Source organism: Centruroides sculpturatus, unplaced genomic scaffold (assembly GCF_000671375.1).
Source record: "Centruroides sculpturatus isolate CEXI.00-Female unplaced genomic scaffold, Cexi_2.0 scaffold159, whole genome shotgun sequence".
NCBI classification, from domain to species: Eukaryota; Metazoa; Arthropoda; class Arachnida; order Scorpiones; family Buthidae; genus Centruroides; species Centruroides sculpturatus.
Window position 1 is genome coordinate 478,850 of NW_019384659.1, and position 25,068 is coordinate 503,917.

The following is a 25,068-nucleotide window of genomic DNA, read 5'->3' on the forward strand; positions in this document are numbered from 1 at the left end:
ACGTTTCTTTACAAAGCTATATTTAATTATAATTTTCTTTAAAAGTATATTCATACAATTGAAGAATATTTTGTACCAGGTATGTACCGGTACATCCACCACACATTTTATTTCACCGACTAAGTTTTTATTATTTTATTTTTAATTGTAGCCCTTATATCGTGGCTAGCGATTTGGAACGTAATTGTGATATTAAAAATGCATTTAGAGAAGTCTACGGTTTTTACTGGCTTATCGAACAAACGATACGAATGGACCCTAGACCATCACTGACGCGCAATTGACTGATTGCCCCTGAATGTCGGCTTCTTACAGAAACACAGCTTCCCTATCATCAAATGTCACGGCACGCCACTGCACGTGCATTCGGAAACAGAAACAATATAATATTTTGATTAATAAAATTAATAAAATAATATTTTTATATTTTCTATTATATTTATTTTAATTTATTTATGTTACATTTAAGTAATTTTATTTTAAAAAACGCGTAATTAGAAAAACAATTGAATTGAAACAATGCTTTTTAAAAAATTAATATAAAGTAACAATGAATCCCATTTATTAGAACTGTTTTATCGTGAAAATTTCGTTTTTAGTTTTAATATCCGCTGCGACAATTTCTTATTATATGTGTCATAGTTTAAATATTGCGATGCCTTCATAACTAAAAGATAAGTATAAATCCAATTTTTGATAATTGTAAGAGTTATTATTTAATTTCAAAATTTTTAATTTTCAGGTTTCAAGTAGTCCAAAAGGGAAGTATTTGTCCATAGTTAGCATATTTTTGATTAATTACTTATGATTTTACTTTTATTTCAGGTATGGACTTAGTTTAAAATGCTTAAATGAGTTCCTTCATCCTATTATTATTGTTGCGTGAAATGATTATTCCTATCAATTTTGTTGGGTCAAAAAAAATTACTAGATTCGAATTTGAAAAGTCTGTCTGAATATCACAATTCTTGATGACGAAAAGGAATCTAAAGGAAAATAATTATTCTCATCTTTCCCGAATTCAAAAAGTACAGAATCATCAGTCATCATTTTCTATAGTTTTATCGCTAACATAATTTAACTCCATAGAAATGTATTGTAATATATTCAATGTCAATATAATACATATTATAAACATTATTTTCCAAAAGAAACTCACCATAGAATATTAGGATATTATGCGGAGAAGCTTGGAAGAGAACCATCAGAAACAAGAGTTTTGCTAGTATTTAAATCTGCAATAATGCTTTTAAGCAAACTTTAGAATTTACTTGCAATGTTTATGTTATGGAAATGGCACGATTCCAGTTTTTCCCGTAATGCCGATTCTGCCTAGTCATTACGGGGTTTCTGGACAAACAAAAAACCCACGGAGAAGGGTGAGACCTTAACGATGGTTCCGTGGTTTCAAATAGAATTTATTTTCTGTCACTAACTTCACCCGGCAGAAGTCAGAAATATTTCTAAAATATGTATTTCTTTTTCACATTTATTCTTACAGCCCACCAGTAAATGAAACCGCCGAACACTGGGAGTTGTTTGAGTTCCTGCCTGGCAACGAACTATACACGTGAATTTTTCTGGGTTTTTTCACTTTATTGACACCTAAATAGGAATCAGTTCCCTTAAAAAATTTCGAGGATAACATTTCTCTCTCGGCAGATCGCCTATGTGTCGCGTTGGCGTATATGAATAAAACACCATTCACTGTAATTATAGAATTTTTTCATCAAGAATGTTGATTTTTAAAAATTGTCAAATTGAATACTTAGTGAAAGCAATGAATCAACTTATTTAGGCTATGCTATCAGGCATAATAATGTGCTCTGACTCACAAGGAAGTCTTCTGTTTGCTTTTTTTTTTTACTTCTTTCTGCTTTTTCGGGCACAACGTGGGTCTTTTTTGCAAGCTCATTATAGATTCAGCCTGGCCCTCCCTGGGACGATCGGAAGAACAGAGACAAGACCAGACGTATTCGGATAAACCACTTCCCTAATAATTCCTCGGTATTTCGACCCGTTCGGATTTGATCCCGGATTCCCTAGAGCGGTAGACTCTGGGAGAACCCGGTATCAAATCAAAACAAATAACTGCTCGACATCCGGCGTTCCAATGACATCTGCTATTATGAGTAAAGAATAAAGAAGAATGTCTAGAGCCCTACTTCTAACTATAAATTATGAAGATCAGAATTGAATTCGAACAGTGCTCTTGCATAGTGATGAACTGTCACCTTATTGTGTGCAATTTTGCCAACAGTTTTATCAGTTTGTTGTGATTCAATTTCTGATTTTATTTGCTGGAATTTGTTTAATACAAACTGATTTATTTTCATTTTCTTTCCCAAAGTTTAAATCACATTTTCACTTATGAATATTAGAAATAAGAAATGAATATCTGTTTACTACAGCCTCGTCCCTGAATTATTGTATGGAACAAGGATAAAATTCTTAAACAGAAACTGCATTTCAACAAAATAATACGACATAAATCTTATACTGCATTATTTCATTATGACATGGCACTTTTAACATTAAAGACTTCTTAAAATATTCGAGTGATAATCAAAAAATCACGTAAAAAGTGAATAAAGTTGCGATGCGACGTGAAAAACTATATCAAGTGATCAAATTATTAAGCTAGACTTTTGTATATTTTATCCACTGGACAATATTTCCAAAACCGCCCAGTTTATAAATGTCAGAAACTTTTTTTTCCAGATAGATCAATAAAAATTATTTGCAAATTGCCAAATAATACTTGTAATTTCTAAATAATTTGTTCTATCGTTAAAATTTTTACATTGGCATTTTTCTGTATAAAATAGTTTTATTGAAAATATTAGGCAAAATAAAGAAAATAAAAGTCGAAAATGTTAGTTGTAAGAAAGGTTTATTAATTTTAATATAAAATTCACAATTTTCATTAATAAACCAAGTTTATGCCGTATTTTAGCGGAATGACCATCATGCCGCATAAAAACGAAGGAGATTAGCATGCCGGAAATCTCGGGGTTACCGACATGCCAGTTAAACTACGACTAAACTATAAAAGTAATCATATCTAACAAAACTAGTTTATTCTTCCGAGTACAATGAAATAATGACATTGTGATTTGACTGACTTAAAATCGAGAAGAGAGTTTTCGCTTACAAGACAATAAAACAATTAATGACTTATTGAAATTAGTAGTAGTGAGTAATTAGTCAGTGTGGGCTACATTGACCATATACCCTGACCTTAAAAATAATACCTTCCTCTTAAATTTCACACAAAGCCGAGGTTAATCGGTGTAAGCTGAAATAATTTACAGAAAGTTTCTTAAATTTAATATGTTTATTTTTGCGTTTTTGAATCGAATACTAATATAATACAGTACACACAAAACAAGCAATTTTTAAATTGTAAGAGTATTTTACGTTCTTAGAAAGAAAACAAAACAAAGAAATTTAACATATAATTGTAGTTTTTGATGTAATGCTGACAATTTCACAGTTTTGGAATAAATGCTCGTTCATTTTTTTAATGCGCCTTCTAGAGAGGGATGTACTGTACAATAATGTATAACCTCATTTAAACTGGCATGCCGGCTTTAGTGTACGGTAAAATACGGAAATATCTGATTTCCTGATTACCCGGGATAGACCGGCATGCAGGTCATTTCGCGAAAATATGGTAGAATATTATATAATTACGCAAATTTGAAAAACAAAGTAATGAAAATAAAAACAAAAATAATATTTTTACCATTCTCCTACCGAACTTTAACTAAACGAATATTTTCACTGTTTCGTGAATCCCAGAAATTACGAAAAAGCAAAATTTTTGTATGACAATGCACAATTATTATCTTTCTGTCTATGATATGACGTCTAGAAAGAAACTGTCTGTTAATTTCCACATTTGTAATCATTGTCATCTATTTTATGATTTCAAATCTTTTAATTTTAAAAAAATACAGAAAAATGATGCAAATAAAACTGAAACGTTATATTTTATATATTTAAAAATTAAATTAACAAATAAACTGTTTACATTATAGAGACAGAGAACTCCTGTGATATCTAGAGAATACAAATGCCATATTAGAATTTTTTACACTTTATTTTAATACAATATATAAATGAAATGCTCTCTAAGATACATTTTTAAATGATTTTTTTTGTTATCTAATTTTATATTGAGTATCGTTTACTTTTTAATTAATATTCTGAAAGATAAAAAATATTGTAAATATTATCAACTTCAACAAATTTATAAAAATTCTATGAGCATTTTATTTTATTTATCTATTTATTTTTGTTTCCCATCATGTGAACACTGAGAGAATCTTTAGGCCCACAATGGGGTGGCCGGGTGGTGAGGGGTTGGAACACACCCAAGACAGACTGCCAGCAAAACATTCCTGGGGTTACTCTCCGGATACTCGATTCCGGGTTTCCCAGAGAGGTAGACCTTAAATGCCTCGTCACTGCCCGTCGAATGCATGTATACCTAACCCGGTAATATTGCTCATTTCGTAAATAGGCAAAAACTTGAGTAATTTGTGAAATCGGCAGTTGCTGTGCCGATTTGAAGATTTGAAAATAATGCAGACAAATTCATGAAATTGGCAATCGCTTCAAGTGATATTAGAGCAACATTAGAAACTTAGGTATTTTGAAGAACTTTCATTTTGTTTTGGAGTTTTTTTAACTTTTTGCTGTGAGCACTTACTTTTCATTATATATGCTTAAGTCTTATTCTAGCATTTAATTTAACACGTACTGTACGTAATAAACATCATTAGGAAGTATAAAACCATTAAGAAGGTGAAATTGGCAGTTGATGTGCCCATTTCACGAATTAAGCAAAATTTCTGCCTGTTTTACTAAAATAGGCTACTTTTGACTTGTCTATTTTATGAAATCGTCTTTTATATTTTCCAATAAGATACAGATATTTGTTTTGCCCTTTGAATTACGGCTTAGAAAACATTAGGCAAAGATTTATTTTAGCATTACGAATTATTGCCTATTTGGCGTAACATATAAGCCTGTATTTTATTCGAAAATTTCATAAACAATAATTGTTATTTATAATGTTAATAATAAAATTTAAATGACCTTTTTAGAATATTTAATTGCTACGTGATTATATACAATCAATAATTTGTTTTTTTTTATGTTTAATTTCTAACACTTCTTGATGAATACAAAAGTGATATCAAATCATATAATTATTTTTATTTTATTTTCTAAAATGTTTAAAAAATTTGTCATAATTGCATTAATAGAATCCACATGATATCGAGAATCAAAAATGCATTCCATTAAGTCAAATTAGAATAAAAGAATGCAACAAAGAAAAAATTTAAGAAGATATAAATGAAATTCTGTCTATTTATTAAGTGGATTCATTTTTATTTGAAAGTAAATCGAATTCCTCTGGAACAAGTTTAGTAGGTTTTTTCTTAATGCAACAAGAACTTATAAGGGAATGAATAACAGGAATAAACAGCAAAGCATGAAAAGCAGTTTCCATGGATATAAGACAGACAATTTTAACAAATGTGAAAAATCCATATTCCTGTTTGAATATAAAAAATATACCTAAGATAGTGGATAAAGATCCTTGTAATATTGGAAAACCAATACGATATAAAGAATCTTTCAATTTTTCATTTGGACTTTTGCACGTTGACGTGACGTACGCGTAAGATATATGAGCTGGATAATTTAAACAGAATCCCACACAGAGAATAAGACTCATAGCTGAGACAACATCGAGATTGACTCCCCAAAATGACATATATCCTAAAGTTTCGATCATGGTAGAAATAACTGAAATGGAAACTAAAAATGCACAAATTCCTTTAGGTACAAACAAGAGAAATAGAAAAATTATCAAAATTGCCGTGATCCAAAATAATTCGTAAACCGTTCGAGCAATAATTACTCCCTGCTCGATCATATCCGATAACATGCAATGCACCAAAACTGGAAATGGCGAATCTTCGGCAATCTCCCACAACTCTTTTAATATTTTTATTTCGTTTTCCCTACCCGCTATGTCTTTAGCTAAAACAAAAAATCTGCTGCACGATATTTCGGATCCATCGTCAGTAAAGATAACATCGTTGGAAAAATGCTCAGCAGCTTTGAACCTAAAGAATACATAGCGCAGTCCATCGATAAAGTCTTGCTTGACTGACATATTGTATCCACTCAAAGAATACTTGGCAATAGGATGGCTTTGAAAATCTTTATAATATTTTAACCAAGAAGCTGTAAAACGTGTATCTGCAACGTGTGGATGAGATTCAAATTTTCGTAGAAGAGCTTCTACTGATTCTTGAACTTTTGTGTTCGAATAATCTAACGTTTTGTTGATAATTATTTGAAAAGCAAAAGGATGGTGTGTAAAATACTTATAAAGAGTTAGAGTTGTGTGCGTTATGGGTGAATCCTCCTGATATAAAATCTTCAAATCTAAACCATTTCTAATAGAATATGCTCCCCAAATACCAAATGATAAATTAAGAAAATACAATGTAATGATAATCATTTTTGATATTGGATTCGATATAAATGTTCCTAGTTTATCTCTAAAAAACTTCATGATAGGTTCTTCCTTTAAACTTTCGTGGAGAGTGCTAGTGTTTTCCAGAGATGCTGCAAAAAATAAAATAAAAATTTAATATTCAATGCTTTAAATTAATCTAGTAGATTAATCTATTAAGATAATAACTATATCAATATCTTTAAAACATTATGTAACAGAAGTTGAAGCCAAATATTTGAATTATTAGATGGAAAGTTGTTAATTAGAATATAAAGACTATAGAGAAATTGTTGTATTGATATTTATGAACTAGGTTGCTATAAAATTGAAATTTATTCTGTGCGGAGCGAAGAGAATTAAATAGATTTTTACTGCTTATTATAGTAATTGTCGCTTAAGTCTATTTTTATACTTTTAATTTGCATAATTTTTTGCCTCTATATTGTTTTGAGTAAATTATAGATTTGACTTGAGGATTAATATTCTATCTAATTAAATTATATCATCTAACTTTTATAAATAAAAGAACTATTAATATAAACGCTATAATTAGAAAACATTTGAGAACAACCGCTTAATCGTTTTTTATGTTTTTCTGTTCATAAGTTTCAATTTTTAAATTTCAGATCTATAAATTCCTTGGCATCCGTCTGCATGTCTGTCCTTACTTAATCATGAGAACAGGTAGATAGATAAAAGTCAACACCAGATATGGAAAGCTTAAAAGCCGGAGGCCCCAATTAACTATAATATCTATGGATAATTATAGTTATAGTTAATTATCTGTAGATATTATAGTTAATTGGTGCCTCCTGCTTTTAAGCTTTCCCTATCTGATCTCGACTTTCATCTATCTAACTCCATTCTCGATATTAACGAGGGTCAGACAGACGACAGTGGGGATATATATTGCAGGTCAACAACTAGTATAGTTTTAGATTACTAAAACTAAAACTCGGATGTGACTAAAACAATGTTATTTTTAACGTATAAATAATAATTCTATTTTTAAAAAAGTAATATTAGTTGCATTGTATCTCGGATATATTTTGTTGCATTTAGAAATTTGGATTGAAGAAGTTAGACTTTTTCCTAGAAAATAGCGCACTAATTAAAAATTTCATGTACTGTATATGTTGCTTGTATGACTGAAATAAAGTATAAGTGAGAAAAACTAAATTAGGGTAAAAAGGGTGAAAGCAATACTTTTACTCAAAATAGCCAAAAATAAAAACAAAAACAAAAACTGTGGCATTAAGAGAGCCTTTTAATCATATTTATCATAAGTTCGGCCAGGCCCACTATGGGATGGCTGGATGGTGAGGGGCGAGACGTAACATATCCGGAACAAGCCACCCCCTTATTTTTTTATTTAAGATAGATCTTTCATATGTTACATCTAATCTATTATTGACTATAACTTTTCTATATTATTTAATTTATTACATAAATTTTTCATTTATAAAATACTTTTTTAGCTTACTATATAAGAATAAATTGAAGTAAATGCATAATAAATAAATTACTCTAATTAAAATAGCCGACGGAATATAAAAAATCACTATATAATGTTATTAAATTGCAATTAATCAGATATAGGAAGAATTGTAATACTGTTCCACAACATAGATCTTTTACAAAATTGCATTTTTTACTGGACAACTAGAAACAAAACAAAATATGACGTAATGAAATATTTTTCTGGAAAGTAATTAGATATTTTTAACAGAATAAGAAATTTAATATCAAATAAAAATCTTATAGTTACCAGTAAACTTGAGATTTTGAAGACTCTTTTCTTCGTTGTACCCACTTAACGCCATACATCCACCGAAAAATGTAACTTGATACAGAAAAGTGAAAAATATACAAGTTGCAGAATAGATGCAAAATAATCTAATTAGAGGAAAGGCAGTCAACAACCCGATGCAATACGATAATATATTTGTAATAGAAGTTAAAGTTATAGAAACTCCTGCTTCCGAGAACGCATCCTCCATCCGTTTATGCACTTTATCTTGAGGATTAGTAATTCTCCAACAGGCAATTAATACAAATGCATCATCTATTTCGGTTACTACAAGATATAATCTTTTATTAAATTGTCAATTTATTATTATTGTATAAATAATATGACATGACTTACCGATAACTAGAAAAGGGATAGTGGTGTTCCAATATGAGTAATCCATACCGAAAGCCGCCATCAATCCGAATGAAGAAGCAATCGCTAGACCAGCTGATATAACACTCGCAACTCCCAACATAGGTTTGCTTCTTATCCAGCTATTACTCATGCAGGTTATCACGGCGAATACAGAAACAAAACCCATAACACCGCCTATCATCGGTTTTGTGGTCTCAAATAGAACCTTAACGTAATTTTCAGACTCCCAGAAATAATGGCTATAAGATTTAATATGTTTAAAATGATAATTTTGAATTTTTTTGTACGCCGCAAGTTTCCATTCTTCGATCCATTGGATTTTTTCTTCGGAGCTATAATCAGCAAAATACATTAAACCTAATGCTTCGGCTCTTTCTACGAAATCATTTTTGTCTACGGTGACTCCGCCTACATTTAAACAGTAAATTTCGTAGGAATACGTAACTGGGTCCATCTCAACAGGATATTTGAATCTTTTTCTTTTAGTAACAATATCATCTATATTCAACTTCAGAATAGGATTTTCGTAGCATTTACCATTTACTATCCCGCAAATTTCGGAATATCCGATTTCTTGATTTTCGTAACGAATTGTAGTATTTTTTATTATTTCGTCGGCCAGTTTTAGCTCTAGTAAAATATCTTTTTCCAGCATGTTACCACCCCCTTTCTTTAAAAACAACACATATACAGATTTTGGTATGCGAACTAATCTCATTTGATCGACAAACTCAGAAGTATTAAAATAAAACGTCTTTTTTACGAATTTCATCGTATTATAAAATTTACCTTCATTGGCCGTTAAAAGTTCATCCATACTTTTACTAGATTTCAGTTTATTAATAAATACCGACAGCGAAGTGGAGAGTAAAACTGGGATTATTATAAAATAATAAGGATGTTGACCGATGATCCGTCCTAATTTTCTGAAGACGAATGAGAGACATCTTCTTAAACAATCAAGTTTCATTTTGAGTATTCTTTTAGATAATTTTTTTTTACTTATCTGTAAAAAAATATACTTTATTAAATCAAATATGAAATTTAAAGTGAAAAATTTATTTTAACATTTTTTCATAATGATTATAAAGTAGTTTAATTTATCGTACTATGAGAATAGTAACATTTATGTATAGTGTATCCTATTACTAGATTAATTTATTATAATACACCAGTGTTTCCTAATCTTTTTGGATTAGCGACATCCTTTGAATTCCTGACACACCATAATTTTTAAAATGTTTAAATTTTAAAATAAATTACGTATCAATGCGTAAAGAGCTACTGTAGTATCGTTCTTTAAGCTGATAAGCCGCAATCTTTATACAAGCTCCAAGGAGTTGGTACGCTGGCATACGCATAGACACGTGCAACTTTTGTGAGGGGTGTGCTGATGCCGCAAATTTTGCAACAATCTACATTTTAGTGCCTTCTCTCTTCGGTCGGCCGATGGTAAAAAGATGAAAGATGAATGAATTTTTAAAAAAAGAGCTTATTTAGAATTCTAAATAAGCTCTTTCAGTTGAAGGAAGGGTTCTGAAGGTATAGATAAAGACAAAGATACTTCGTTGTAGGAACAGTTTTTAGAATACTCCAATCGTTAGATGGAAGGTGGAAAAAATCGGGACATTAGGCAACTCTAACTACTGTTTATGTAACATTTTATTTTTGTACTTGAGCATAAAATAACACTATCCTAGTTTTTAAACTGTGCTTAAACGAATCTCTTCATTAATGATTCATTCATATAACTTCACTGAATATTCTGAATGATCTGTCATTCTATTCTTGTATCTGTTCTTAAGATACTGTTCAATACCAAACACAACAAATCGCAATGTCAAATTTATGTCATAACGAAAGAAAATCAAATTAACGACATTTCCTTTTCTTTAGCTCTTTTGGTTTACATTATTAATAGTGAATGTGGTACTGTATTACATCATTATACGTTTAAATTATGATTGTTTAACAAAACCACTCAATAAAGTCTTTTCAAATTCTTGATTCTAGGAGCACATTTACAAACTATATCAGGTTTTATTTTAGAGATTCAATTTATATACTGTACTTTTACATATATCATATCTAGCAAAACAAGGTATGATTTTGTTCACCATCTTTAAAGCTTAATAGTTCCTGTACTTTTTGTCGAAACTTTCTGAAATTTTTCAGGAACGTTTGTTTATTAGAGCGATTGATGCTGTTAAATTTTGATTATTAAAGGTCGACGGAGTGGGAAGATAAAGGGGATCGTGTCATATCGAGTAGGGTCTGACTAAATGACGATTTTACTCGTTATTAATATTCGCAACTTTTATAAAACCCATTCCTATCCTCAAAATTGAGCTTTTTGCCACTTTATAATAGTTAAAAATATAAAAAGTTTTTAAGAATAAAATATCGTCATAAAAAATGGCGCCACACACGAAATTTTAAATATTACCGGAAAAGTTAAGCAATTCGTTGCTAAATTAAATACGGTTTAAAGGGGAACAAGAAAGGATTCGAATTAGTCAATAATTCAAAATAATCAAGTGAAAATTAATTAGATTCGACTAAAAATTATTGCGTATTTTTTAAGACAGCAATGTAAGGATATATTAAATATTTATTTGTTTTTTTTATTATACTTTGAAATTTTAAACGTGTTAAATCATTTAAATTGTGAAATTCTTAAAGTAATAAAAATATATAATTCGACTATAAAATGAAATTTTTAAAAAGTATTTTAAAACACTATCTGATGTAATATTTGAAGATATTTTTTAATATTTTATCTGGTAGGGTAAACATTGGTAAATTTATGCTAAAATAAATTATTCTTTAATTATCGGACATATAGTGTATTTCGTAAATTGACATGTTAACTATACTATTAAAGAGATCATACTCTCAAGATAACAGCATGGCTTTTTGTCATTATGAATATATTTATATCTTAGTTTTTTAGGAGTATATTTTTTATGTTGCGTACAAGTGGTTATTTCGTGATATCATGGGTAATTTCGTGATAATAGGGGAGATCGGGGCAAGATCGGCATGTTAAGCTTTACTTAAATTTTGTGTAATAAATACTGCTGTAAACTGAAAAAAAAGCTTTACATATTGTCTATTGGAATGTTACCTTACTATAGAACTGCTTAAAATCAGTTTGGAAATAAAAATAATTAAAATAATTACAACTTTACAAGAAGAGAGAAATTGACGAAGTTGCCCCGGGTATAGGGGCAAGATCGGCAACTTCTCTCTTTTTGTAAAGTTGTAATTATTTTAATTATTTTTATTAAAGTTGCCCCTGGTATAGGGGCAACAGTAATGGGGCAAGATAGGCACGTATATAAAATTATGTTATTAACAATGTATAAGTTGGAATTCACTATTAAAACAAAGAAATACAAATCCAACACCCATTTAATATTATTACAACGAAATGCAAGTTCAAAGACATATATACATGAATAACAAATGCAAACATGTTTTCATTTATCATCTGTTTGATTTTTATCCTTTGCTTCTAATGTGGCTTTATGTTGCCGATCTTACCCCGCTAGTCATGATTTCGAAACATTAAGTACAACCCTGAGAACAGAATGCCAAGCCACGATCTGGCCACGTGAATAAGTTGAAGTTACATCCTTCTAACAGGAAAAGTAACTTTCGTTATCATGGAATTATAACAAAACCTGCCAATTCAATATAAATGGAAAAAAAAATATTATATGGAATTGAACGAAAATGAAAATTTGCTTGATAATTCAACTACGCTTGTTGGAGAACAATAAAAACACTACACTCAACAAGCCACTAATAAAACTCAACTGCGTAACCTATAACCAAAGTCTCCTTTTAATTTGTTTTTTAAAAAAAGCGCTTGACAAACTTGCCCCGCTTGCCGAAGTTGCCCCGATCTCCCCTACATTGCTAATTTCGTGAGAGGGTCCTTTAGCTTATATATTTGGTTGCAATTTTAAAAAATTGTAGACCTGTAAATGCCCACTGTCGTTTCTCTATATATATCAGTCAGTCTGTTTGTCTGTCCTTAATCTCGAGAACAGAGTTGGATAGATGAAAGACGAGACAAGACATAGAAAGGTTAGGGGCAGAAACCCCGCAATTAACTTTAATATAATAATTTCCGATACAAACCGAAAGTTACGTTATTTCAATTTGAAATTTTTCTCCTGAAAAAAGTTAGATAGACGACTCAATTGCTAACAGGAAAGTATGATGTATAATAGCTTGATAACACGAAAAGTATGTTGTACAATAGTTTGATAACAGGAAGTATGATGTATAAAAGGTTGATAATAGGAAAGTTATGATGTACTGTACAATCGCTTGATAACAGGAAAAGTATGATGTACAGGAGCAAGCCACTATTAATTTGAGGTGTAGAGCATTTATTTTAAATTAAATAAATTAAAAATTGCAGCCCGGCATTGTGACGACGTAACAATAAATAGTTGCTGATATATTAAACGCTTTCCATCCTTGACTTTAAAAAATTTATATTTTTCACATTGACGATATTTTGATGGCATCTCAGGTAGTAATTTCGTGATATATTGGTTATTTTGTCGTACTTCATTTTGGATGTAAAAAGTGTGGTGGATATTCAAGATATATTCAGATAACATTATTTGTAAGTTATACATATTATTTTATTTCTCTAATCGATAATTAATTATTAAATAGTCCTTATGTTTGATACGTCTAGAATTTCGCAGCAAAAGCTAAGAATGTCTAAATAGCTAAGGAAATTTAAACGCACAATACAATAAAATAATAACTGATTGTTTAAATATATCTCCAATTCTTAGTTTATTGAAATATCAAAGAATAATTCACTTACTATCAATATTTTGTAAATTTAAGATAAAACTAGTCTCCTGAAACACTGTATTGTGTATTGTGATATATGATAAAACACTATACAGTACAGTGTTTTATCATACAATACAATACACAATGCAGTGTTTCCAATTTTCTTCTTACAATTGAGATTGTTTTTCTAACAGTTATAAAATGACAGTTTACTCAAACGAATAAAATTTTCAAATTTAATATATTCCTGGCAATTTTTATCAAATAAAAAGTTATATCAATAGTTATTATAATATACTATGATAAATAAATCTAACAATAATAGAAACGACATTAAATACGAATATTAATCGGGGGCCTACGGTCACTGAACTTTCTATATCCGATATTCATGTAACTCCGTTCTCTAGATTAACAAAGGACAAACGGACAGTGGGAATGTATAGGTCTACAATTTGAAAATTGCAACCCAATAAGACATAGTCTCTCCTTGTTTTAGAAGTCATGAAATATTAGAAAATATAATAAATAAATAAATAATCATATAAAATTGCTTCAAAATTGAAGAAAAATTTAGCTAAAATAATGTAATGCTCAATTCATAAACAGAGAAAGAAATTTAATTATAATAAAAATTTAAAAAAAAATAAAAGTTTTAAAAAAATAAAAGTTTTGGTGTCTTTTTTCTCGAAAAAACATAGATATTAAAATTTAAATAAATTCAGTAATTTAATACATAAGAGAATAAGTAAATATAGTAATAATAAGAGAATAAGTAAATGTATTCTACTTTAGCTGACTATAGTAATGAAATAAATATATTTGTTTGTGTAAGTGTTCCATTCTTTTAATCATTAAATGTTTCAAGAAGGAAAAACAAAATACTAAGATAATCGTCTGTTTAAAATTCTCAACACGCATCCTTAAATTTCTTTGAAAGTAGTAAAAACAATAGTAGATTATGTATTGATAAAATGACTTTCACAAAATGTTTTGTGGTTTTTTTTTCTTTTTTGCATTTTATGCGTACAAGTGGTTATTTCGTGATATCATGGGTAATTTCGTGACAATACATTGCTAATTTCGTGAGAGGGTCCTTTAGCTTATATATTTGGTTGCAATTTTAAAAAATTGTAGACCTGTAAATGCCCACTGTCGTTTCTCTATATATATCAGTCAGTCTGTTTGTCTGTCCTTAATCTCGAGAACAGAGTTGGATAGATGAAAGACGAGACAAGACATAGAAAGGTTAGGGGCAGAAACCCCGCAATTAACTTTAATATAATAATTTCCGATACAAACCGAAAGTTACGTTATTTCAATTTGAAATTTTTCTCCTGAAAAAAGTTAGATAGACGACTCAATTGCTAACAGGAAAGTATGATGTATAATAGCTTGATAACACGAAAAGTATGTTGTACAATAGCTTGATAACAGGAAGTATGATGTATAAAAGGTTGATAATAGGAAAGTTATGATGTACTGTACAATCGCTTGATAACAGGAAAAGTATGATGTACAGGAGCAAGCCACTATTAATTTGAGGTGTAGAGCATTTATTTTAAATTAAATAAATTAAAAATTGCAGCCCGGCATTGTGACGACGTAACAATAAATAGTTGCTGATATATTAAACGCTTTCCATCCTTGACTTTAAAAAATTTATATTTTTCACATTGACGATATTTTGATGGCATCTCAGGTAGTAATTTCGTGATATATTGGTTATTTTGTCGTACTTCATTTTGGATGTAAAAAGTGTGGTGGATATTCAAGATATATTCAGATAACATTATTTGTAAGTTATACATATTATTTTATTTCTCTAATCGATAATTAATTATTAAATAGTCCTTATGTTTGATACGTCTAGAATTTCGCAGCAAAAGCTAAGAATGTCTAAATAGCTAAGGAAATTTAAACGCACAATACAATAAAATAATAACTGATTGTTTAAATATATCTCCAATTCTTAGTTTATTGAAATATCAAAGAATAATTCACTTACTATCAATNTTAAATGTACTATGCCAGAAACCTTCGCGGGAGTGTATTAAAAAACTTTCCTAAGTTTTATGGCAATCGTACTATGCCACAAACCTGCGCGAGAGTATATTAAACAACTTTCCAAAGTTTCATGGCAATCGGATAAACGGTGTGGTAATGCATGAAGGACATAAGACAGACACAGACACACACACAGACATACATTCATTTTTATACATATAGATATATATATATATATAGGCCTATATGATAATAATAACAATAACGCAATACATAGGTAATTTTGTTACTACAGTATTTCATTTTGATACTTAATTCCTGAGATAATGGAGCTTTAAGACATGAATATAATCATAATTATTCGTAATTTTTAAAATGTTATATAATAAAATTAAGAGTTAAAAGTTTTTCATTTCACATTTTTTATATTCAATAGTATTTGCAAGTCGTTTATTTTTTCTTAAGTCTCATTATGAAATATAATTTTATTTTACGAAACTTTCAATCAATTATAATCAATTGACTAAGATCATGTTCTAAAACAAGAAACGACATAAAAACGATAACAATGTATATTTGCAATGTATGCTTGCAGGCTCACTTTAAATTTTTAAGTGATTTTCGTTTTACGTATATTATATTTATACATATATTTTATGTTTGTAAAGTATGGAAATGAATAATAATTTCTTTGTTTCTTAAATTTAGTTGCTAACTTATTTGGTTATTTAAGTATTACTTAGTATATCGGCAAAATTTTCCTGTTTGTATCCTTCCTTTCCTCAATTATGTCATCAGACCAAAGTTAAACCATTCTCGAATACACAACAATTGTTTTCATACAATTTTATTGGGATTAAAGAGGACTGGGATTAAAGATAAATGGTAAACGACGGGTGCAATCTTAATCATTGAAGACTAGCCCATCACCAGAAATCGTCAGATACAAACGAATCTCTCATCCCATAAACTACTGACGTAATAATTGCATGCTCCGGTTTGTATTATGAAGTTTTAATTAAAAGTAATATAGCCCTAATTCTTATATGTAGATGTAGCTTGGTAGAAACTGGTTCCAAACAAAAGGCATCAGTCATTCATTGATTTATATTATAGTGTATTCAATATTATAATGTATACTTGATGATAGATAAAATTTTAAGTAACATAAACAAGTAAGACGAATAATCTGTTTTAAGAATTCAGGATGATCGTAAAGACTTGAAAGATTATTATCACGCACGGTAAGGTACATAAACTAAACGGAAAGAAAAAAAATATTATTACTACATAGTTTCCTCAAATAAAACAATAAACATAAATTACGGAAGTTTTGTATTAAGAAAATAAAATTTTATAATACCTTATATTTATATGAAATGTGGATATTATAATATTGCACTGTGTGATAATCACTTTAAAATAAATTATCCCAAAGACTCTGCAAACACTTTCCACGCTCATGCAATTTAATTTATTCAAAGATATTCTAAACCCAAGGATTTCAAAAACAGGCAAACTCTTTAACATCACATTTAAGTTTCTATAAAATCTTCTGTGCTGTAGCGCGAAACCGTGTTATATGGAACTAAATATCTAATAATTTTTGGATTACGTTCGAAAAACGAATCCAAAATTTGTATTTGAATGTAGCTTTTGATTCTAGAAAAACAAAGTTTTCTTTGAGTGGTGTTTTACTTTCGTCATTATTTACAACTAAAATTTATTTTATAACAACAATTATTCCTATATAATTTAAAAAAAAAAAATTTAATTTAGAAAAATTATAATCGATGAAATAAAACAAAAATAACCTTAATAAAATATTAAAAGTCAGAAACCGAATGCATCGTTGTCAAATATTTAAGTTGCCAAAAATGTAATGGTCTTAAACAAGCACAGAAATCTAATATAGAGATCTTCCAACAAAATAAATGTCGAGATTCCCTCCTTTTTTGGAGCTAGCGAGTCAGCAATGGAATTTACTAAAATGGAAATGTCAAAAAATAAGATTTTCTCGGGTAAAAGCTCTGAAATACCGTGTTATCAGATATTTGCCGCAATTATTTAGCCATATTAGAGCAAAACCGAGTTACACGAGAAATGACTGTATATGTTAATCATTGAATTTGAATTATCTCAATATCTAACTTATTATTCACTTATAAGTCTACGTTAAAATGCAAACAGACAGCAATAATTTATAGAAGATTTTGCATTTTTCGAACTTCCAGCAATACAAATACAATACATAACAATAATATCAATACAAATACAACAACAATAATCTTTTACTATTATTGTTGTTGAATTTTTTAAATAAATAAAACTGATTTTTTGCAGCCTTTAACATTGTTTGCAATCTTTATTCTCCATCTTATGAGATAGAGAATAAATGTTAGAGGTTGCAAACAGGATCCAATAAGAATAATGCTAATAGAATTTTTTTCTAGAAATCTAATTCGTATAATTTGAATTCACCATACTTTCAAATTTTTCAAATAATGTGAATCTATATCGGCAGTAATAACACATAAGACATCCTTTAATTTTAATATAAACAAACTTGCCCTGTTTGCGCCCGTCATTTTAAATATGTACAGCATCCTGTAGGCTATAGTCTGTTGGAATAGCCAAGTTTTCCTCCTTAAGTGCATTTCCATTTCTGTCTCTTACAGTTGCATTTAAATCTATTATCCGTACATTTTGATGTAAGTGTATTTAAGTACGTATATTGTCTGTATATTTTTATCTAAGGTTAAATGAGCCATGCATGGAAATACAAAGAGAACAATCTGTTATACGATTGTCTTATTTAACAAGCATTTATATTTTCATTATTTCGTATATAAATAATATCATGTGATAAAATTTATGTTTTGCGTAATTAATTTGTCTTTATTCATTTACTATATTAATACTTTTATCGTTGCAAATAAATCATAATTAACAAGGACAGTCACGAGATATTTGGGGAAAACGACAATTTTATCTGAATTATGTTTATCTTTAAATAAGTTGACTGCTATTTTTACTATTTCATCTATTTTCATTAAAATGAATAGGAAAAATTATGTGTATGAAAAAAGAAAGCTCTGTTACAAAAACTCGAATTTTCCAAATAGTGTAGCGTTTGCCTACAAATTAAGAGAATTAGAAGGTCCTCTATCAAATATGGACTGCAAGTGCTTCAGTATTACAATTTCAAAATAAATTATATTTGCTTTATATAAGTATTGTCTGGAAAAGTTAGGAAGAAAAAGAAAGAATAAAGTAAATTTTACAAGAGACAATTCTCTATCCTGGAGAGTATCTAAATTGGATAGTAACATTATACAACTGTAGTCTACATCAGGCATGGCCAACATACGACCCGCGGGCCGGATGTGGCCCGTGTAATAGATTTATGTGGCCCGCGATCAATCTTTCAATATTAGCTACTCAAGTCAGAATAGATCAGTGAAAAATTCTAACGCCTAAAAAAAAAAAAAAGCCAACAACTCGCTGTCCCTCCATTACCAATCTCTTAAGTACAGCGTAGAACGTTGATAAAGCATGATAATGCGAAAAATATATCTGTAATCTCTATATACAATTTAGTCTCTACGGGGTGACACCATAATGAGATCTCGCACCACCTCAAAATCTTCCTAGAGCAGCCTCTGGTTCGGCCCGTGAAAAAGTTTTCTTTCCAATTCGGCCCGGGGGCAAAAACTGTTGGCCATCCCTGGTCTACACTATTTTAAATTGCCGTTATGGACGATCGATTGACCAGAAGAAATGAATTTATAAAAGTTTTAAAATTAAAGATTAAAATAAACAGCGAAACTAAGGTATTTTTTCTCTTAATATAATAATAAAATTTTAATGCTATTTTTTTCTCTTATAATAATATAAATATAATTTAACATTAATAAAATCAAAGATTTTATTGTGAATGGAAATAAATATTTTTAAAGACTGTGAATTTCTGTAATGATAAGAAACTTTTTGTTTTCCTTGAAAAAATTACAAAATAATGTGTATTATAGAAATATGTTTTAGTGTTAAGAAAAAAAACCCATCGAAAATAAAATAATTTGAAAAATCAAAACAAAAAATATACGAACAAATAATAAAAAATTTATAAATGTTTAATTTTTTCGATAATATTTTCATAGTGATTAATCTTTATAAAGTTAAATTCCAAAAGTGTACTAAATTAAAGAGAAATGCTGTAATATATTCAATCTTAAGTAAATATTATAATGAAACGTAGCACTAAACTTAATTTAGGTTTGAACTTAAAGAAAAGCATCTTATAATTAATCGAAATCAGTGTTCTATTAGGACTTCAAATACTTACCGATTAAAAATTGGCAGGGAAAACGAAACAATAAATTAATTTTCTTCGACGAAATTACAATACTCAAAAGCTTAGTAATTTCTTGAATATCTTTTTAACATATTATTTATATTTCTATTTTTATTTTATTTAGTCGAGGCACTAAATATTATTTTTTTATTCTTAGTCATTTTACTTCTATTTATCATGTGTTTGTAATATAATGAACGTTTCGTTTTTATTTTACAGACGTATTTTCCTATTGGAAGAGAAGAAAATTTATTTGTTTTTATCCGTAACTATGCACCAATGATCTTCAGTGGCGCAATCGGAGGAGGGGGAAAAGTGGTGTGTGTCAACTAAAGATAATATTTTAAAAAATAGTCAAATTTCAAAAAAATAAAAAACGAGGCATGTGCTTGCTTTACTTTTTATAAATGCGCTTAAATAGTATTGTAAAATAAACCAGCAACGATTTGTTCAACTTTCCAGGCAACATTTAAAATTTTGGTGGCGCAGTCTGTTATCATATTTTACTAAAAAACTTTTATATTTTTAACTATTATAAAATTGCAGAAACCTTAATTTTGAGGTAGAGGTGGGTTTTATAAATAATTGTATTGTATATGTTAGTAACGAGTAAAATCGTCATTAAGTCTCACGCTACTGAAGATGCACACGACCCCCATTATCTCCCCATCTCTCGATCTTTAACCACCAATATTTAATAACATCAATCCTCCTAATTAACAAACCGCCCAGCAAAAATTCAGAAATTTTCGACAAAAAACAGGAATTATTAAGCTTTCATGCCCCACACACATACTAACCTACATATATACAGAAATTACACCCGAATTCTTTTAGCATTTCTCGGCGTTTCAAGGTGTCCTAAGTTCAAAAATGTATAAATCTTGGGGGGAGTCATTTTCTGATCGATCGCCATACTTCCCTCTGTTATATAAATAGCGAAAAAGTAAAAAGTAATTATTTGTAATATACAGTATTATTAATTAAATTTAATTTTTGCCTCCTATTTAAAGTTTCTGGTTACGTTACTGCTTTTCTTTGTCTTTTATTTTAAAATTTATGTCATTCTAAAATTATATATTCCAAGAACTAAATTTTGCAATATATATTTTATTAGCAAATTACCACACGTCTTTGTATCTTCGTTTTTTATATTCATTTCATTGTTACATACAAATAGTAATATATTTTTTATGGAGAATTTGGTATATAAATATGTTATTTTTACGCAATCCATTTTACACCTGCAGGCTCTACAACATCGTTAAGTGTTTCTATATATACTTATGTCACTGTATTAATTATTAATACAGTGTATTAATAATTACACTGTATTAATATAAACTTTTATTCGAGCAAGCTTTTTAATTTTTTACAATCACAGGTAATTACAACGATTATTTGATACGTTTTAATTTATCAATTAACATATTAAAATTTTAATAAGCTTTATTTTATGCTAAAATTTCGTTCAAAAATTTATATCATCTTGAATAATAACAATCGAATTGATCTAACCTAGTCATTAATTGCAGTTCATTAATAGTTGATCTGGAAGTGGACAATACTGTGCGAAAAGAATTCAAATTACGCTAGTTTTCTTCGTAGTTACCTTGACGAATAAGACATTGACCAAGATATAAAACTAATAGTTTCTATAACATTTGTCTTTGGCTTAAGTGGAGCGATTAACTTTACAAACAGACCTATCAGGATGCCAGTGGAATAATTGATCTAGCCCTGAACAGTTGCCAGTTTCTATGAATATCATTTTTAAAGTCATGTCGTTTTAAAGTGAATATTGTTTTTAAAGTCATTTTATGGTATTTAACATTTTTATAAAACTGTATTAGAAAATCTAACATTTTTAAAAAAGGAAAACATTTTGATTTATTTATTTATTTTTAGTTTATGTTAGATTAATAAGTATAATTATACAAGTTGAGCTTCTTGTCTGTGCGCTATGCTAGCTAGAGCTCCGAGCGATTGCATTTATAATTATGAAAAATAAACGTTAAACTTCGCTATAACTTCTGAATCTTTTCTAGGTGCTTCTGTTATAAGATATAAAAACAAATAAACAGAAGAGAAAATTGGAGAATTATTGCAATTATTTTTAATTAGAGATCATATGTCTACTTATATGACAAAATTATTTATTAATACAAAAAGTGTTTAGTTTGCTGAATTCTCTTTCAACTAAATATTTAGCAAGCCTGTGCGAACATCACTTTTTTTTTCATTTCGAGTCAAATTCGAATAACAATAAATAAAACACAAAATTCAGGTCGTGGTATTACTAAAGTTTAAAACCTTTTCGCACTTTCTTGGAGATTTTAATTAGTAATTATACTGCATCGTATTATTTTTTTAATAAAAAAAAATTAATTTTAACGCTGCAATTTTGTTTTCATTAACACTTTTTCGAAAAAAGTTTAAAGCGCAAAAATGTACGTATTTTTCGACTACAGACACGAATTTATTATATACTTTTTAAAATTATTTGACTCGTGCTATGTCCATCTGTTTACGATCTGAAATAATGCCTCCAGTTTTCACATCATCATCATAACTTTTACAGTTGTTTTAAAAATATTTGTAGGCTTTCGTGAATTATTCTATAACATACAATAGAATGGGTTCGTAAGAAATTATATAAATTAAAAGAAAGATAAATTTCCGAAAAATGTTGAGAAAAGAATTCAACAACACCGCTAATCCACATACAAGAATTTCTACAAAGACTCCTCATAGAAAGAAATGATCAAAGTTGTATTATCGGTATGCACAGTTATTTTTTGTTCTGTGAGAATTCTGCACTTGCACATCATTAAGTAGAAGTAAGGTTGTTTTTGTATGGTTGATCTACTATGGCTCTCCTTTTGACGTTATGGGAGACCTTGCTGGATCCCACCTAGGTATGCTATATATCTATACTGAATATTTCATCCGAATGCAGGCTCAGGGGAAATAGTTCCGCATGAGTGTATGACAATTGCACTTCTACACGTTTTCGTATTCCCTAAAAGTTATTGTCATTCTGTACGAGTAAGAATACCCTAAAACCCCGCCAACGGATGATCATACAACCATACTTATTCTCACTCATGGCTGTCACGGCATTTTTTGGTGGTGCTAGTGAAATGTAAACAATATGGCTATGAATCGAGGATAACGCGTGTGGATATCTTTTAAACTTTATATTAAACAATGGTTCAATATTGCTCTGTCCCCCCAGTGCAAATATAAACCGCGAGATTATTATAATGAACAGAAAATTTTCTTTTATAAGTTTTCGGAAGAAACCAAATTAAGAAAATTAGATTTCGAAGTTAAAGATTAAAAAGAAAGTATAATAAGTCGATGATTTCTCATCAGTTGAATAAAGTTTCTCAGTTTAAGCTGCGACTTATTTGTTCTACATATATATATATATAACACATTGAAAATGATATTACAGTGTTTTAGTTTTATTTCTATTTTCGTTGTTTTTTTTAATAAATTTTAGTAATTCACAAACCTACTTGCAGCTTTTTATAAAGGAATGTTACTTTTATTCGAGCAAGCTTTTTAATTTTTTACAATCACAGGTAAGCATTAATATTATTGAAAGCAAAACATATGAAGCAGGTTTATTTAACTTTAATGACAGCAATTTCTTTATCAAAACTTAGAAAGACAAAAGTGATATTCCTGCAGAATTAAAATTATATTTAAGTTTGAGTTTCTTAGTAAGACAGTAAGGAGTTCGGTCGTGGGTTGGCGCCTTGGCAGGACGGGCTAGCCACGTGTAGTTTTCCGGGTTTCTCCATGTCTGTAATGCCTAAATAGTGATCAGTTAGCCTTAAAAGATCTCCCGGAAGGCATTATTACCCGCGTAACGACCATCATAAACGCATATAACTACTGCTACATGACAATTACATCACACACTACCACGGGGCGATATAGCCTAGAAGCTCATGCCCAACTAGCAACTAGAATAGCTAAATACTAAATAAAACTGATACAAGACAATAACGACAATTAGATATCCAAGTGCTAGCAGTGGAAGCATGCCGTAATGTATTTTTCACAAAGAAAAGCGAAGTAAAGATTAAAAGACGATAAAGTAGAAATAATCATTACATAATTAACATAATTAACATTATGTGATGATTATTTCTACTTTTAAATGATAAGAAAAACATCTTTTCAACAATTGTTTTAAACTTTCGATATTAGGCTACTATAGACATAAAGTATATTGACATTCTTGATCACTCTAAATTGCAGTTGAACTTCAGTCTCCGTTTTTTTTCTATAGCTGTATGATTCATTTCTGGGTTCCTTCGTTTGAAAGATGTTAATTTTGTTAGTTTTAAATTGTGCTTAACAAATAAGAAAATGAAAAACATGTGATTGAGTTGTTTTATACCTTTGTTGATTCATACTCATATAAAACTTTTCTTGCATATTTTTTATCTGTTACGAATGGATACATGAAATACTCATAGTTTTGTCATAATTGGACAAAAATAATAAAGTTTATGTAAAATTTATCACATATATAGTATGCACTATCTGATAGTCACAGTAAAATTTAATTGTTAAGTTACATGGTCGTAATCACTCTCATATTTCGGATTCATTGTAAGAGGACATAAAGATTTTAATTTGGTTTCCAACCTGTGATCTTCAGAACCTAGGATTGGTAGACAACGGATTTAGAAGCATTGGGAAGGATTCACAAACAGTTGAAATTGTATCGATAAATATTCACATTTTAATGGTTTAAAGTAGAGCCTCGATTATCCCACCCCCTATCAACCGACCCCTTGGTTAACCGACCGTCCTAGTTGGCAAATTTCAATGTCCGCTATTGATGTGGCGCTACAATATTTGGCTATGTCTTGGCTACTTTAATATTATTTTTACGTGTTTTATCTGGCAACACTGGATCGACCATGAAAGGGTGCCAGTATTTAAACGAGGCTTAACTTTCTAATTTTTAACGATACAATAGCGATGATTATTATTTTAAAAAATTTTTGTTAGGCATTTTTTGTTAACATCAATGAAAATTCAACGCAAAGTAGGTTAATAGCGATATACTAATATACTAATTACATGGGATATAATAATATACTACACTAATAATGGATTTTTTCATACTTTTCGGTTATCCGA

At 29.3% G+C, this 25,068-nt stretch overlaps 1 protein-coding gene across 4 annotated transcripts in view; it reads right to left on the minus strand.

Annotated features, from left to right (window-relative positions):
- Positions 1 to 5,364: 5,364 nt before the first annotated feature.
- Positions 5,365 to 25,068, minus strand: part of LOC111626504 (patched domain-containing protein 3-like) — a 34,064-nt gene continuing 14,360 nt past the window's right edge. For 2 of the 4 annotated variants that reach the window (XM_023369899.1, XM_023369898.1), the window contains exons 4-6: positions 8,691 to 9,717; positions 8,313 to 8,621; positions 5,365 to 6,654 (exon numbers count right to left, since the gene is read on the minus strand). In XM_023369899.1, the coding sequence (XP_023225667.1) occupies positions 5,387 to 6,654; positions 8,313 to 8,621; positions 8,691 to 9,681 (2,568 nt within the window). In that variant the 5' untranslated portion in view covers positions 9,682 to 9,717 and the 3' untranslated portion in view covers positions 5,365 to 5,386. Of the gene's footprint in view, positions 6,655 to 8,312; positions 8,622 to 8,690; positions 9,718 to 19,890; positions 19,999 to 20,699; positions 20,733 to 25,068 lie in introns of those variants that run through there. The other 2 variants (XM_023369903.1, XM_023369902.1) reach the window with 2 other exon arrangements.